This window comes from Ctenocephalides felis, unplaced genomic scaffold (genome assembly GCF_003426905.1).
Source record: "Ctenocephalides felis isolate EL2017-DRISC unplaced genomic scaffold, ASM342690v1 CF-g0.4_SCAFFOLD_03571, whole genome shotgun sequence".
In the NCBI taxonomy this organism is placed as follows: domain Eukaryota; kingdom Metazoa; phylum Arthropoda; class Insecta; order Siphonaptera; family Pulicidae; genus Ctenocephalides; species Ctenocephalides felis.
This window is the reverse complement of record NW_020539725.1, coordinates 36,669,327-36,687,858: the sequence shown is the minus strand read 5'-3', so window position 1 is coordinate 36,687,858 and position 18,532 is coordinate 36,669,327. Positions and strand designations below refer to the sequence as shown.

General features: G+C 26.1%; 2 protein-coding genes and 1 long non-coding RNA gene across 4 annotated transcripts; 1 reads left to right on the top strand and 2 right to left on the bottom strand.

Moving 5' to 3' along the window:
* Window positions 1-260: 260 nt before the first annotated feature.
* LOC113386861 lies at window positions 261-4,853 on the bottom strand. Its single transcript, XR_003368021.1, has 2 exons — window positions 4,705-4,853; window positions 261-362 (listed from the first exon to the last, which is right to left on the bottom strand). It is a non-coding gene; the product is annotated as an uncharacterized LOC113386861 (long non-coding RNA).
* A 1,560-nt stretch (window positions 4,854-6,413) lies between these two features.
* LOC113385422 (dual specificity protein phosphatase MPK-4-like) lies at window positions 6,414-9,081 on the top strand. Its single transcript, XM_026623270.1, is given in 8 exon segments — window positions 6,414-6,583; window positions 6,646-6,777; window positions 7,363-7,462; window positions 7,527-7,613; window positions 7,719-7,867; window positions 7,960-8,113; window positions 8,546-8,610; window positions 8,858-9,081. Coding segments are annotated over 8 exon segments (1,005 nt in total). The 5' UTR covers window positions 6,414-6,489.
* A 2,101-nt stretch (window positions 9,082-11,182) lies between these two features.
* Window positions 11,183-17,972, bottom strand: LOC113385061 (high affinity copper uptake protein 1-like). Of its 2 annotated transcripts, XM_026622864.1 has the most exons (6): window positions 17,870-17,972; window positions 17,260-17,351; window positions 13,197-13,391; window positions 13,050-13,126; window positions 12,816-12,845; window positions 11,183-11,397 (listed from the first exon to the last, which is right to left on the bottom strand). In XM_026622864.1, exons 1-6 carry the CDS (start codon window positions 17,970-17,972, stop codon window positions 11,196-11,198), a joined length of 699 nt encoding a protein of 232 aa, XP_026478649.1. In that variant the 3' UTR covers window positions 11,183-11,195. The 2 variants fall into 2 exon arrangements, with proteins under 2 accessions (XP_026478649.1, XP_026478650.1); XM_026622865.1 differs by lacking the exon at window positions 12,816-12,845.
* Window positions 17,973-18,532: the final 560 nt, after the last annotated feature.

Sequence of the window (18,532 nt, the reverse complement as noted above, 5' to 3'; positions counted from 1 at the left end):
CAATAATTTAATCTATTTTCACTTATCACTACTTAGTCTTCTTGGAGTTAGAATGTCGTAAAAAATAGGCAAAATTATAGTAATAAAAATTTTTTTTTTTAGAATTTTGTAAACTATGATGCTTTAATCAACCTTACTTTATTCCCCAAAATTATTTCAACTTATTTCTTGTTTGTAATCTTATATTTGAGAGATTCTGAGTAGAATCAATTCTAATTCTCATATAAGATGCAGTAAGAACACATCAGGTGTACTTTTTCCAGTAATTTCATTTGTCCAAATTGGTGGTGTTTGGTGGGTAGAGGAGTACCAAAATGGTATCGCTGGTGCCCTCCAGACAGCCACCAGTTAGTTGCTACGACCTGAAAAATAATTTAAAAAAATGCATTGTACACTTATTTACATATGACTTATACAAAAATATTAAAATATAATATATAAAAATAATAGATAATAAAATATACGATATTCAGAATAGATTAAAGAACAAATCTTTACTGTATTTACTGTATTTTTTCTCTACTACTAAAGTTAGTTATGAAAATTAAAGTTGAGTAATAAGCTTAAAATTTTCACACGATGATTTAGAAAGTTATATTAGTAACTGATACACAGACTCGTCTTAGTTACTTAGCAGAAAATGACCACAATTTTACATTGAATTATAAAGTAATTGGTGTCATTACCGTTTTCAGTTGTGAAAAACATGATTACTTAACATAATTTTCCTAGTCATTCTCTCGGGTTTTGTATTTGTATTTTTGGAACACGTTTTGTATTTCAAAACATATTAACCCTCCGTCGGTCGGATATTTATTCACCTTCGAACGGTCAGAGTGGTCTGGCTGGACCACCATTCATTTTACATGCATTTATATGGGGTAAATGAGTTTTTGGTGTCTTATATATTAACGATTATTAGTAATAAATATTTATAGTTTTGATTTTTTCTTTTTCTTACCGTCTTTTGCATGTGTTGAGCTTGCTTATACTAAAAAAAATTATATAATATATTATATTATATAAAAAAAATCAAAAAATATAAAAAAATCGTTGCTTTTTTTATTATTTTTATTTTTCTGTTTTATATCAATGAAAAACAATATTTATTCTTTTTGGGCTCCTTTGAAATGAATGTGAAATTCAAATGAAAACGAAATGAGGTGCGTCGCCTTTGAAATGAGTTGTAAAATTCAAGTTGAAAATATAATTTCACTACAGGTTTTCCAAAAAAGTTTTCGAACGCAGTGGGTAGAAAAATTGTTGATAATGTGCGCATTACTCATCCGATTTTCAATGTTTGCGATGACAAATAAGTTTGGTAGGTTTTCACAGAACTCTCGTCGTGAAAATGCTAACATTCATGTTGCAACATATAGCAAAGAATATATAAAATGCAGTTTGAATAGAAAATACCAAAAAAAGACAAAATACTGGTTTACATATATCAAAAAGCGTATATTTCATACAAAATGTATGGGTGGTCTAGACAGACCACTCCGACCGTTCGAAGTATAAAAAAGTTAATATCCTTATAATTATCCTTCTGTACATTTTTTCGTCCTGATTTTTTCATTGATCGACAGCTAATGAAATTTTAGGGAAAGTCAAGAAATTTCAAGTCGATAGGATTACTAGAAGTATTTTTTTTAAATTGAAGTCGAAAAAAGTCTGGCCAGACCACGCCGACCGACGGAGGGTTAAAATGTGTGAAATTCAAAATTAACATGACTACAACGGTTCATAGAGTAGTCCGACAACCGCCAACTATTGATGCTCAAATTTCTTCATTAACTCGCCCATGTAATTTCTAATTAAGTAATTATATAATCTTAAACAAGTCATTTATATATTCATTCCCAATTGAGTTTGAGGGAACAATAGCGTTTAACCGAGAAACCAATTGAATATTGGCAATGCCCAAAGATCTGATTCAGGTGCAATTGAATCTTTTTGCAAAATTAAAAGTGCAAGATAAAAGTGTTTTCGGGGTTCTAGTAATTAATATTCGTCGTACGCACAAAAATCTGATGAATAAGTGTATGCTGTAAGCCCAATTGCAAAATTATACATATTATACGTCTTGAGAATTTTGTTTTGTTATTGGCTTTATAAACTTGTACAAAATGGCCAAGCATAGTTGTGAAATTCTTTAGATAATGGCCAATGTACAAGCTTACAAAGAAAATAAAAAAAAAATAAAAAAAAAATGGCCAAGCAAAAAATTACGAGACGTAATAAAAATTTTGGATCAATATTATCTGTGCAAATATAAAAATCATTACAATAGTTACAACTGTAAGAATTTTAGAATAAGAATTGTAATTTATTTTCTTTAATTATTTAGCAAACATCATTACTAACACTAAAGAGACTGCGGTTTTCTTTAAAATATAAAAATTTCACTTTTTGTGTTATTCATTTGTTACACTTAAAAAAGTTTCAATGTTGAATGAACCAATCTATATGCATAATTAATTAGGTATATATATATATATATATATATATATATATATACATATATATTTATATACATATATAATTAATGTATGTTAACATATTTTAGTAATTTTGATGTTGTGTGAAATTAAATCATCAGACCCATACATCAATTAAAAATTGTAGAAATTTAACTTTTTTAATTTTTAGGAAAATCGTTATTATTTCCATACGTTTCGACATATTATCTTAAGTCATCTTCAGTAGACTAAAAACCAGAATATAAAATAACTAAACTATGTGACAATGAAACAGATAAATAAAACAAATATATAAAGAAGTAATATGGTGTAAAAACATGTATATTGGAATGTTCCTAAGTATTTTATGAACATAATAATTCACTATAGCACTAATAAAATAATTCTTGTCAGTTTAAATCGGAAAAATATGTATTTTATAATTTTCTACAATTTTCAATTGATATATTGCCCTATATATATATATATATATATATATATATATATATATATATATATATATATATATATATTGAAACAGTTCGGAAAAGAAACAATCAATATATTGAAAAAATCCAGGACTTATCTATTGAATATATATATATATATATATATATATATATATATTAATATATATTATAGAATTTTGCGATATGAGTGAAACGAATATTAAATGTAAAATATGAACAGATTTTTAACACACTTTATTTAATAATTACAGACGTTTCGAGACCATGGTATGCCTCATCTTCAGTGTAATTTCAGAACTGTAAAAATTATATACTAATACATTATATAATATTTTATTTAAATTATATTTAATTTTTGAAAAACATAAAACGCCACTATCTCTTACAATGCTCGCGAGTACTGTGTCAAGCATTGTAAGAGATAGTTGGTGGTAATTATTAAAAATCTGAGTGTTGTTCATATTTAACATTTCATATATATATATATATATATATATATATAAATAATTAATTATCAAAAATTATTTCCCCTGGTCAAAGTTTTAGCAACAGCAACTTAATTCAAAGCAGGATTCTAACTAGAATCACATTGATAAGTTGCACTCCCAATCCTAATGTGGTACCTGTAATATTTTATAAATATGGCATGGAAATAACCTTGTAATATAAAAAATTACTGATATTTCTAATGCTTATATCATTCTAACAGTGGTAATGAACTAAAACACCAAAAGTACAAACTGCATTAACATATACAGATTTGTTTATATTGATATGCTGTTACATCTTTATTATTTGAAACAATAGAATTGCGTTTTTGTATTTGAATTCGTCATTAGCATATATATCTAAATTTTATTACCTAATAACTGGATTGTTTACATTTTCAATGAAAGTCCAGTATTCCAATACATATAACAATTATTATTGTTAAAGATATTGTATGAAAATTCTTACCTTGAAAGTTTCAAGACTGAAGTATGACTTCAGAAATAAAGACAATTAAAAATGTATTTGGTAATATGTTCTAAGTGAATTCTAGTTTAAATATCACTCATTGTTCGTATTTCGAATAATAATACACTATGGCTTATCCTGTAATCTTGAATAAAATAAACATAATATGAAGATAAGAAGGTGGAGAATTTAAAAGATAAGATTATATATAAACAAAGCATAGTGTCGGGCTATTTCATTTGAAAGCATATATTTAGGGTATGTGCACGCCAGAAGAATATTAATTTTGCAATACAAAAATGGATTGAGAGGAACTTTGTGTCTCACAAATAAAAACCAAGCTAATGGGATCATTTTTTCCTTCCGCATATTTTATAGTCATTTGCAGATTAGCGTTAATAGTTAAACTAATGATCATAATTTCGTATAGTAATTTCCTTAAAATGTATCATTATTCTCAAATTATTTTTAGGTATTATGGCTTCTTACATGTGATATTTTAATAATGCCATTGCACTGTTCCGATTGATTATTCATTACAACTAGTATATCAAAAACCACTGAAAATCTTTTAAACACACTTAAATAGCATTACCAAACATATTGCTACAATAGTTTGGATTCAATCGCACGACGATATACCAAATCCATCTAGAACCACAAAACAATCACAAGCCTAAATCGACCACTTTTTCACTCAAACTCAACCGGTATTTTGTACATTTGAAAAGCAGGAAATAGAACACTACAAATTCTCATGATTTCACCAACAATGAATACAATTTTTTCAACATGAAACAAATTTACTAAGACCATACCTTTTACAACATATCACTTTGAATTTTTCCATGTAGGCGAATTGTAAGACCGCAATTTCGACGATTTAGATTCGAAACATGCTCGGAGTCACAGACGCGTTTTGGAAGCACAGCTTTTAAAAAGCGACATTTGCATAATAAACATTAAAGTCTAGTTCGGACGTCTGACAAGACCAAAAGAAGTGAAAACACTAGCGGCCATTTTTAATAATTACGATGCTTTGTGTGAAAGTTCTAAAGATGGCACCGCCTCTTGTGCAATGTTTTGACATTTCAACAATCGACTGCGAACTTCACGATGACAGTTCGACTCGGATCTGAGATTTGATTTGTAACTACAGCAATTAACTGCAATGTGTAATTAAACATTAGTTTGATATTAGTTCGTTAATACACGAGTGATGTTTCTAATTAATTATTTGATATAATACAAGTATTTCGTTAATAACACTGCATTCGTTTGTGTATTTTATGTTATTTCTCATATCTTCATTGGACTGCATTTCATAAATTACAATTGCGCCTGTTTGTTTTTAATTCACAATTATTTTCACCAGTTCTGAATCTAGTCTTAATATTAGAACATCATAGAAATTATTTTGGATCTTTATTTCTTATGTCATTTAACTATGTAGATCTACTCTAAGCAATTTTGATTAAACACCCAATAATTTTTTTAGTGTTGACTCAAAAACTTGCTTTAAAATAAGTGTTTTGTTTAATTTTATAACTGAGATCTGAGATTTGATTTGTATCTACAGCAATTAACTGCAATATGTAATTAATCATTATTTTGATATTAGTTCGTTAATACACGAGTGATGTTTCTAATTAATTATTTGATATAATACAAGTATTTCGTTAATAACACTGCATTCGTTTATGTATTTATCATATCTTCATTTGACTGCATTTCATAAACTACAATTACGCCTGTTTGTTTTTAATTCACAATTATTTTCACCAGTTCTGATTCTAGTCTTAATATTAGAACATTATAGAAATTATTTTCTATCTTTATTTCTTATGTCATTTAACTATGTAGATCTACTCTAAGCAATTTTGATTAAACACTCAATAATTATTTTAGTGTTTACTCAAAAACTTGCTTTAAAATAAGTGTTTTGTTTAATTTTATAACGATATTATAATGAATATTGAAGGAGGATATATACATTCATAAAATTACTCCTTGTAACAATAATTAATCTTGATTATATTCGATAAGATTTTATTATTTAACTCTCCGAATAATAAAATAAGTATTACATATTTCAAATAAAAACTAATACATTTATCATATTATTTAAGCACTAGAGATGTTTCATTCTGCTTTTAACAAATATTACGTTTATTCAAGTGACTATAATTGGACAAAGTTGTAAATTATATTGTTTGCCTTTATAAAACTAGAATACCAAATTGAATGTTCATTTTTTGTGCATAAATAATGAAATTTATATAAACAAAATTCATAAATATTTCATATATATTCTAATAATCAAATATATTGAAAGAATTATGAATAACTATAAAACTAGAATACCCAATTGAATGTTCATTTTTTGTGCATAAATAATGAAATTTATATAAACAAAATTCATAAATATTTCATATATATTCTAATAATCAAATATATTGAAAGAATTATGAATAACTCATAAATAAGCACAAACTATATTAGCAAACTTTAAATGTATGAAATAGAATGCGGCAAAAGATGAAAAAAATACTTTGTCACCTGAAAATGATCTCTTCCTATTTTTCATTAGTATATTAATTGAAATGGAAAAAGTTAGGAAAGAAGCTGTGTTAACTCGGGATGATTTTGATGGTGGGCCGGTTAGCCTTGATCTAATAGAAGAAAATTTATATTTAGGTGTGATAATATATCCCATTATTTCATAAAAGCATGAATAATAAGTTTAGTACTTTCAACAGGTAATGTTACAGCTGCATGTGATATTCCCACTTTAACAGAATTGAATATTAAATATATTTTGACAATAGATTCAGTTCCATTACCTCGACATATAACTGAAAATGAAAATTTTATTACCAAATATATTCAAAGTAAGTAGCACTAGATATCATTTATAATATAAATATAAATTTTATGTTGACTGAAACAGTTTGAGATAATTAAATTTAAATATATAAGTAAATATTGTGAATTTTATATCGAAAAAACAACTACTGAGTTGTTTTTTCCAACATGTCAAAGTAGTATACAATGTACCTTTTCGGCAGACTATTGTAAAACCATTAAATTTACTGAATGTCCTATACTGGACAGTTGTAAATAAAAGAGTTAATAAATATATATATATACAATATATATATATATATATATATATATATATATATATATATATATATACGTATATATATACATATATATATATATATATATATATATATATATATATATATATATATATATATATATATACTATATATATATATATATATATAACAAATAATAATGGAATAATTATTATTTGATATAATTTCACTACACTTACAACATAACGTTAGTTACAATATAATGTTAGTTACAATATAACATTAGTTACAATATAATGTTAGTTACAATATAACGTTAGTTACAATATAACGAATACATGTTGTTTTTAATTGCTATGCATTGAATTTCAGTTACTGATATTCCTAAAGAAGATATTTTATCAGTATTTGAATGCACAAACATGTTTATATCTGAAGCATTGGACAATAATCTAACAATATTAGTACATTGGTAAAGTAATCACATATGGATTTCTGAATGTATGAAATAATAATTCATATTATATTTTATTTAGTTATTATGGAATGTCTAGAAGTGCAGCCATAATTATTGCATATTTTATGAACAAATACAATTTACAATATGAGGAAGCATATCAAAGGTACATTTAGACATATTTTTTTTGTAATGAAAGCACACAATTTTCAAGGTGTTTAATGTAAACCTCTTTCATAAAGTCAAATTAATATATATTTGTGTTTATTAGAGTTAAATCAAAAAGAAACCTCGTAAGCCCAAATCCAGGGTTTATTACGCAGTTGAAGCTTTATGGCAGTATGGGTTCGAAAATAGACAGAACGAACAATAAATATAAAATGTATAGGCTTAAAATTGCTGCAGATAAAGTTAGAAAAGGTAAATTATCTAATTGGCTTATCACTGCATGCCATCAAACTGTTCCAATACTTAATATTTATTACTAAAAAATTCTTTTTTTTTTGTTCTAGTTAAAATATTACCTCAAAGTTGTATGGAGCTCATACAACCTGATCCAGCATTATTGCAAGAAAGGCCTGATCCATTAGTTTATAGATGCAGAAAATGTAGAAGAATTTTAGCTTGCCAATCAAATGTAATTACACATAAAAAAGGAAAATCAGTAGGTAATATCTATAATTTGAAACTATGTGCATTAACATATTTAACAAAAACGAATGTTATATTTATTTTTAACTAGTTATATTTAGAATAGTGTTTAGATTTTACCTTCCAAACGTTTTAAGATACTCTCATAAAAATATTTTTCGATATATAAAGTTATAAATGCTATAGATATTAAGTCAAAGTGTTATTAGATTGATAAGCATCAAAACATCCTTCTGAAATATGTTGTTTTATTTATTTCAAGAAGATATGAGCAACACATCTCAAATGATGAAATAAAAACTATGTCAGATATGAGTGCATCAGAAAATGAGATAACTAATTCTTCAATTAGTGGAGATGATGTTGCAACAATTGGTTCTAAAACAAAATCAACATCAGAAAATAGTCAGTCGAATGAGAGCATAAACTTCCAAATATGAGATCAAACTGTTCCCAAACTTATTTCGTTGAACCAATTGCATGGATGAAAGAAGTTACTCATAACACTCAAGGTAATTTTTTGAATGGGCGAAAAAAAATATGAAAATAATGAAATTCATGAAATCATAACCTCGCCTTTGATTTTTCACATTGTCAATTACGGTAATTCTTCTTTACAAATTAATAACATAATTTGAGTTATATTAGTCTGCATGAATCTTCATCTATTACTATCTTTGCATCTATATTTGAAAATTAAGAACAGGCAATAAATCAAAGTTTAAACAATATATAAATTTATATGAATATTACTTACAGGTAAACTGTATTGTCCTCATTGTAAAAATAAACTTGGCAGCTTCAATTGGCTTATGGGTAAGATTTCTTGATGCTTATTTTCAACCATAATATGTGTTCTTTTATGTTTCCATATCGATAGGATGCCAATGCCCTGTGGAACGAAAGTGTCACCTGCATTTTATCTAGTCCCTTCAAAAGTAGAATGGTCAAATGTTGTTCAAAATATAGAATCTACAATATAGGCCTTATTGATGTTGGTTTACAGTATTATTACGAAAGTATGAAAATAATTTTAAATGTTTTCCATGAGTGTTAATAATTCCTGTAAATTGTTGTTGAAAAATAAATTATTTGACAATTCTGTGAGATTTAGTGTATTTAAATAACATAATAGATTTATTTATATCTTAAGCTACAATGGAAACAACGCTTCTCATGCATGTCCACTAATCACTTCAATAAGCACACATTAAACAATACAACTTTGTTTTGATAACCCCAAATATTTATTAATAATTCTATACATAATTATACAAATATATATATATATATATATATATATATATATATATATATATATATATATATATAGAATATAATAACAAATTAAAATAATATGTAATATACGTCGCAAGGCTTGACCAAAATCATTTATAATTCTGATAAAAAATTGCACCTTTTTCCTAGCTAAAAACTTTGTATTCTTTTTATAGATAATATTATGATATTTTACAAACTCACTTTGCCGCAGCTAATGATCACATTCTTACAAACCTCTTCGATTAGGGTAATTTAAATAGTTTTGAAAATGAATATGTTCTACAATCACTCAATTAACAAATAAAAAACTCTCATCAGTATCTGCGCAAAAGTGATCATTTATTTATTTTTATAATGGCTTCTAGATATAATTTAACTACATAAAAATTTTAATATACCCAAAATATAAGTCATTGTCAGACGCAAGAAAATATTAAATCCACTCAAACGAGAAAATATCGCAATTCACAAATTCTTTCGGGTCTTTCGGAATTCGTGCCAGCGCTTATTCAAGACAAAAGTGAAAAAAAACTCTTTACATCTATTTAAAACGAGATTCCTTATAATTATTTAATTACGCTAACAAAATCTCAAGTATTTGATTCATGAGCAATACAGTGATTCATTTATTTTTATTAATATAAATAATTCAATACTTCAATATTGAATTTGTCACAGGAATGATAAAATATTAAATTGAATGCTCCCGATTTGAAAAATATAAACCCCCCAAGCATTTTAAACACAAGACATTTTAATAAATTAAAAGTTTCTTGTAAAAATAAGATATCTAAATCTATATCTACCCAGTTTTATAAATTAAGATATTTTGGCTGTAATTGTAATTTTCCTAAAAACAATTCATAAACTTCTAAATATATTACATTTATAAAAATAACAAATATTAAATTTCCTTCAATATAAAACATGATTTCTCTCATACACATCAACCACACTTAAAGGAAAATAGAATTCCAATTTAAAATAAGTTATTAATACTCTTGAAGAAAAAAATGATTGGAGATACTAGCATATTATCAATAGCTTAATAACATTTTCATTTTCTAGAGCTGTTAATAAAATTAAGGGACGAAGAAAAACAAATTGAGAAGTTCAATTAGTTTAAATTAAATAACTTAAAAGAATCATTGCTTTTTAACTTCATATACATATATATATATATATATATATATATATCTATATATATATATTTTTTTGATATTCTTGAATTGATGTTGATATATATGTTTAATTTGAGTTAATATTCGGGCGTAACATCATAAATAATAATTATATATTGTATATATATATTTTTTATTGATGTTACGCCCTAATATTAAACTCAAATTAAACTATATATATATATATATATATATATATATATAAACATATGTGTGTAAACGTTTTGAACAAGAATAACGTTACACTTTTTGTAACAAAACATAAAATTTGGAAGCTCTGAATAATAAGCATGATGAGTGGTAAATTTATTCTAATTTCTCAAAAAACATTTATATTCTTGGTTTTTTATTCTCTCATTTTTTACTTTTCAAGCAATATTGTTCCATTTTTCTTCAAGGGAATTAAGAACTTAATGAAATATATTAAAAATAACAATAAACGATACGTCCTCTTGCACTTAACGTTTATCAGTAAAATTATTATTTACATATACACATATTTATACGCATTAAATAATTATATGCAATACCAATCAACAGCGCATGCACTTACGTAATTGCATATTTAGATATACCAAAGTATATATTATATATATTAACAAATTATTGTATATGTGTTAAGATACCCCATACACTCAGTGACAGTGTTCTGTTACATCAACTATTACAGATTTCTTCCAACCGAACAGGAAGTAACCAGTCGAAGCCCCGGCGACCACGGCCAGACATAACCAGTAATTGTACGTCATGAACACCAACATAAGGAGAAAGGACACTGTTACCTGGACCGCATGCAGGATCGTTTGTAGGACGTTCATCCAACTCAACATGTGTTGCCTGTTGAAGTCAGATTCGATTAGAATGTGTCAAAATTGAGAGGAATTTTTACGAAATTAAACGCACACTGATATACACATTGTGATCTGATGATAATTTTGAAACTATTAATTTAGGAAGAGATTGATAGCAATTCGGTGCTGTTTAAATGACAGCAAGTGCTCGAGATGTACAATGTTGCAAGGCGATTTTCACCAAAACTTTAACGAACAGTTTCTTAGAAATTGTAATATCTTTGAAATGTTAATGCTTAGAATGAATCAATTTTATTAAAACGTGCATTCGATCATATTTTGGGATATGACCATATTCAAGTTCAATTATCATTATTCAAGTTCAATTTAAAGCAGGTCTCCAACAGCATGCTAGGATCAACGTTTTTCAAAATTAAATTCTTTTATAACAGTACAAAAATTAGTCGATTAGTATAAATAATATGCGTTTTTGAGATATATACATTTTTTAACAAATCTTTTATCCAATTAGAGAGAGGAAACGGTTTGACCAATCCTTATATAAATGTGAATATTTTGCAAAATCGCGCAAAAGATTTGTTTGTGATTGATTTTCACTCAAATCAAGGTAGTTTACTAGGAAGAATAGTAAACAAATTAAGTTGATTAATTAAATTAATAGAGAAAATATGACAATATAGCAAAAAATAAAATAAAAAATATTTTCATACCGAATAAAACAAATAACTTATATTTGAACTAGTGGTGTTTGGCATCATACTTTAAAGCAAATATTGCTGGAACTTCGCGTTCCGTAATAAAATATTCGAAGAATACATGCAAAAATTTTCATTTTCGATTTTTGACCCATTACTAAACCTTACCCCTACGGGAAGTTAAAAAAATAACTGTATTTTATTATTTTCTTGTCTTAAACCACATGTTTATATTTAATTTTTGTTCTAATCAAGATTATTTTAGATTTAGTTTCTATCAATATATTCAAATATTTATCTCTTTTCAATTCAAGTCTTATAAGATGCTTCAAAACGATTCAAATTTGTCTTTCGGGTGCACAAATATTAAATTCTTTTGAAATCCATTAATTAATTAAAATTTAATCACAGAAAAATATATTTTATCATCAGTGTGCGTTATTTCGGCATATATAAAATATTAGTTATTAATATTCAGCATATATTATACGTGCATGTTATAATGGGTTGTTGCTTATGAAGTATATACATATGAAAAAATATATGCATGCAAAGTAAAATAAAAAAATAAACTATAAAAAATGTTAACTAAAACAAAAGGTGCAATCGTGCAAATTGTGACCAGAAAATAAAAACTATGAAAAACAAAAATTAGAAGCTGTTTACAAGCTTTTTATTTATTAATCAAAGTATTAATAGAAAGAACGGCCACCATAAGTGCATGCTTAAATCTTATGTGATAACTTACGGCTGCTTATGTATAACTTCGCCGACCATGCTGAAATTTAAATATTATATTAAATATATAATATTTATTTACTAATAATTCATCATCGTGAATTCTGAATGAATAATAATAATTCATTTAATATTCTGAAATTTGAATCTAATATAAATTTTTATAATTCATTATTTATTGATGAACTAATATTGATAAAAAAAATATTTAATAATCTTTGAAAATATGAAAAATATAACTTACTGCACTATTCGTCCGTCTTCTCCAGCCGCTTGTCCACCACTACCCGTTGCACTGGATGCAGCAGCCCCACGTTTACCCTTACATTATAAAAATGTAAGTATTTACAAGAAATTAATGGGCAATAATTTATTAATTAAATAAACTCACTCCTCCTGCTTCATGTGCGACTGCTCTGTATTGTAATGAATTATGTGTCCTCCAAAATAAGTTTTCTCGATAGTACTTCAGGGATTCATATAAAGCAGCAGTGATGAAGATCGCAATCATTGATCCTATCAGGCCGGCTACGGTACTCGTTTTCCACCAGGAGAATAGAATGGTTTCTGTGCAACCGCCATGAAACTGTTGGATAAATAATTCTTGTAATAAGTATAACAAAATGAAATTTAGTATTAAATAATTATCTAGAAATAATACGATTCATGAATTAGTGCATGGGTATTAGTTCCTGATTTTCTAACAAGACGAACTTTGAATTTACTCGTCTGGGAAGTTAATAAATTTTACATGGTGATAGAGTAATGAAAACCAAATTCTTCAAATATTATACCCCTGTGCAGGGCCGGTCCTGCCTTGCATGCGATGCATGCAAAAAATGCGGGCGCACGCCTAAGGGGGCGCCAAAACGAGTTTCAGAAATTAAATTTATAATATAATATTTATATTTTTTATAATAAATTATAATAAACAATCGAACTTAATTAGGAATACAGAGATACAAGAAGCATTTATTCACATTTATTTTGCAATGTGTTATCAGTAGAAACAATTAACCGATTAATAACTCTGCAAATTAGTAAATAACAGCTCTGTTTATTGCTTAACCTACTTATTCAATTTTTTCTTTGTTTGAAGTTCCCGTGAAATCAAAAAAGAAATTATCTAGTGTTCAATCCCATAAGCGCAAACCTGCGAAAGATTAAATTAATTGTTGGGCATTATTGACGAAAATTGCGAGCTGATTTAGTTGAAACGAAACTTATTAAAAAATATAAACAAATTATAAAAAATGGGAAGTCAGTTCTTAGAGAATAACTTGTTTATTCCGAAAATTGAATTGTAACTTTTGCTTTGTTGCAATTGTTTTGCATCTGTTGAACTTTGAATGTTGAAGACATGCGTGGAATAAATATGAAAAATGGAAGCAAAATTTACTTTCGAACGAAAATCTTAAGGCTTGTTTTATACTTAGTGGTGTCCATACTCTAAATTTAATAATTATTAACTATACAGAAATAATACATATCAAATATAATAAGTTTTTTTTTCAATATTGTTAAAGAAATGTGTAATTTCTTTGCATTTTTTACTGATTTTTGAATAATACTTCTGAAATACGTTAAAAATTTAACTTTAAAACAATAAGCTGATACTCTGAATATGACGGCTCCTTCGAAATCAATAAGGAGAAGTTAACGACGCAATTTTGGATATTGTAAATGATGAAAAATTAAATTAAATTAAAATTCAAAAAATCCAGCATCAAATACGAGTGTTATGTTTAAAAATTATATGCTAGTTTTTTAAATATTAATATTGCACATACGTTAAAAATAATTGAAAATTTTAAAATACTTGATTATAATCAACCCCCGAATAGCCTCGATTTTCTTAAAAAAAAATTATAAATAAATTTAAAATCAATATATTTTATACGCTTTTAGATTATATCTAATTTTTTGTGCACTAAATCCAGAATAATTAAAAATTAATTTATTTATTTCACTTAATATTTTTGTTAAATTAAAGTTATAGAATTTAAGAAATGCATTTCAGAAATAGTATTTATTATTTTTATATGAAGATCTTTATATCAAAATAATAAATATTATTTCTGAAATGCATTTCTTAAATTCTATAACTTTAATCTAACAAAAATATTAATTATTTTGCTATGGTAGTCGAACTTACATCCTTAACCAATTTACTACATAGTGAATATTACTAAAATATAAAATTATGACAGGAATTGTTTTATTTATTAATATCGGTAATAATAGATAAATTTAAAATCAATATATTTTATACCCTTCTGGGTTACATCTAATTTTTTGTGTACTATCAGAATAATTAAAAATTAATTTAAAAAAAAAATGTAAATATTTATATAATTTTAATGATAAACTGTTAAAACGGTGAAAATTAATAGGGGGGGGGGGGGCGCTAGAAAAAATGTTGCATGCGGGCGCTAAGGACTCCAGGACCGGCCCTGCCCCTGTGAGTAGTGTTTTAATTATAAAAAAATTATTAAATTTTATAATAATAGGCTGTCCATCACTTTGCTTTCTAATCGATATCTTAAGGTGGTTAAAGCGACGGACTCCCAATTTTTACATTGCATGTTGGCATGTTTTTTATATTAAAAATATCTAACTTATACTACTTTTTAAACATTGTTAAAATATTTATAAATATTAATTTATTATATTGAACAAAATCTTTAAGTGAATATATTTGTATGTATTAACAATGAAGTATCTTTATATTTCAAATGTTTCATGGCATCTAGCGTTGCCCTTACTTGCTGAAAAGAATCTTTGAATCCAATGCACGTTTCTGATAAATTTAATATTATATTTCAACTTCTTTATTTCTATGTTTCACGGAGTACATACACATTAAAAAACTATCCATAAAATATGCAAATAATATCTTTCAATTTATCTACCTTTACCTAACTTTATTTAGTAATATTGGATAAATCTGTAATCTTATTATAGTGACGAGTAAAAATAAACTTTTATCTTCAGACCGAATAAGCATAAACTGATATTGCATTAAAATACAACTTTATCTAGAGAAAAAAGTTCAGTAATGTGGTATTTTAAAGAAAAAAAAACCTACAGGTAAAAAAACAAAATAACGAGGCGAAAATAGTTCGACATAGTACACAATTGTATTTCTCATTATATTGTTCTTTCAACTAATTGTTCTTTACTATGAAATATATTTGTCTATATGATTGTTAATGTAGAATATTTAATCTAATCATTTCGTTCAAGTCGCATATTATCCAAAACGAATGAATATAGGAATTTATTTTATAAAACATTCTAACATTGTTTTGAGAATTGACTAAAAATACATACGACTAGAATATATTCGATGTTATGCATTTATATGAACCTCAAACTGACATAATTCAAAAATTGATTGATGAAAATTGGAAATCCTGGCATAAACTGTCAAACTATTAAAAGAACTTTATTTTATCGATTTAACAACAGGAGGAAACCAGCGATGAAAAATTGCAAGTAAAGCTTAATTGTAAGAGTCAACGGTAATCATAATAAGGTTATTGTAACATTTACAAATATGAAAATATATTTTTATTATTATTTATTTGACTTCGTTATGCTATACATAACGTATAACATATATATTATAACATATATATTATAAATTAAAATAATGGAGAACCATTTAATCATTAATGAATTAGTTAAAGCACCGTTCATAAGTCATAGCCTAATCATTATTATTAGTTTTACGGATAAATGTTTGATATATTTTTATTTATTTATATATGTATTTATATATAATATGTATATAAATACATATATATGAATTTATATACCCTGATTGATTTACCTCATGATACTATTACATTCGTTTGAAAATTTCTCTATTGAATAGCTTGCAATAAGCAGAAGTCTAACAAATGCGATTAAATATTTTGATTGAGTCAATTCAAACCTATAAAATACTTATAATGTCATATAGTTCTTTTTAGGAATTAATTCTGAATAATATTTCATTTTTTAGAAATCATTCACAGATCATAACATCATAAACATAATCAGCTTCAGAATAATACAATACAATATTGAAAAGATCTTTAGTGAGTACATTTTTGAACCATATTATTGAGCACATTAATGACAAAATTTAAATATTGCAAATTAGTAATCCAACTTGAAATATAGAAGAGGTATAATCCATTATATCACCTAGTGGCATGGTAGTATATTATAAGTGAACAGCAACATGAGAAAAGTACGAATTACAAAATTATTACTATAAGAGGTAATTAAAAAATCTGGATGTGGGGCGTCTATTAGATGCGTTAAAGATACAGCGTTATACTTGTTTATCTATGAGCGTGGCTTAGTAGTTAGAGATTCCAACAAGTTAATTGTTTTGCTTGTCTTTAAAACATTGCCAGAAAAAAATTAGTATAAATAAAAAAAACACTACCAAATTTTCTTACCACCATTGACATCATCATGTGATCCACTGAACCACTCCTATGGTCGTGCTCCATATTTGGTGCTGCATCTTCGTGCATGTGACCAGTGTGATCTACCAAAATTAATACAGATTTAATAAATGTTGTTTTCAACTATATATTCTATTTATTACGATTAGCTCATTTTTATTAAAGCTATTAGAATTAGACAATATTAGAATAATCATCCATATAAGAAGTTTGTAACATAATGACAAACTTTCAAGAGGCTTATTAACCGACTTGACAAAGAACGGCAGAAATTTAAGCTCCCCAAATAGTATAAAATTAGAATGCAAATTGCCGTCGCCAACACCAGTTGAGATTTCATAAAAAAAAACGTTTCAATTCCATTGTGATTGGAACTTAAACTTACACATTGAAGCAAATAAATAAAGCTTTGAACAAGCCTATCTTCATAATTTAAACTATTTTATTAGGGATTCAATTATATCTAAAAGAGCCTTGCTCACTAATTTCTCACCCAAACAATGGTTAACCTCTTTAGGATAGATTTAACAGATTTATTAACTTTTTGCATATTTCTGCAGGATTACCCATTAATTATAAAAATTAATTCAAAAACAATTACCCATCGGAGGATTATGAACTGGAAGTTCCATGGAAGACTTAGGATCATGTGCCATATGATGACTGTGGTCCATCATGGAATGGTTCATCATCGAATGATTCATCATACCGTGGTGGTGGCCCATTGCATGATCCATTGTTAGTCTGCAAAATAAATTATTGGAACTATAAATTTGAGGTGCATATAAATGCATAACATTTTCTATATGCAAATAATGACACTATATATCTATATCAAGTACTTTTTCAACAAATCTCTTATATAAATTAACTAAAAATAAACAAGAGTAAAAAATTTTTACAAATTAGTACTCATGTTTCAAATATGTTGATAATATATTTAACATATCGATAAAATAGAAATAATTAATAAGTGTTATTATGTTATAACGTATAAAGTGTTAGACTAATTATAACTAAAACAAACACTATATAGAAAAAATATTGGGAATTGTTCATTTGCTGAGATATTATTGAGAATAACATTTTGAGTCATTATTTAAAATTCTTGTAATTTTCTTAATTATAACTTTATTGGAAATGTTATTAGACAATAACCATTTAACACAATATACACAATATATACAATAGTAGCATAATTGTTAACAACTTAATTAACATAACTGTTAATAATGCATTTCAAAAGACTAAGTTTTCAAATTAA

Bases quoted from the DNA above. Each gene is read 5' to 3' on its own strand.
- LOC113385061 (XM_026622864.1), bottom strand. From the start codon at position 17,972: ATGAATCATTCGATGATGAACCATTCCATGATGGACCACAGTCATCAT. The intron at 12,846-13,049 runs GTAAGTTATATT...TTTAAATTTCAG, and splicing joins GAAGACGGACGAATAGTGCA to CATGGTCGGCGAAGTTATAC. The intron at 11,398-12,815 runs GTAAGTTATCAC...TGACTTCAACAG, and splicing joins GAAGTTATACATAAGCAGCC to GCAACACATGTTGAGTTGGA.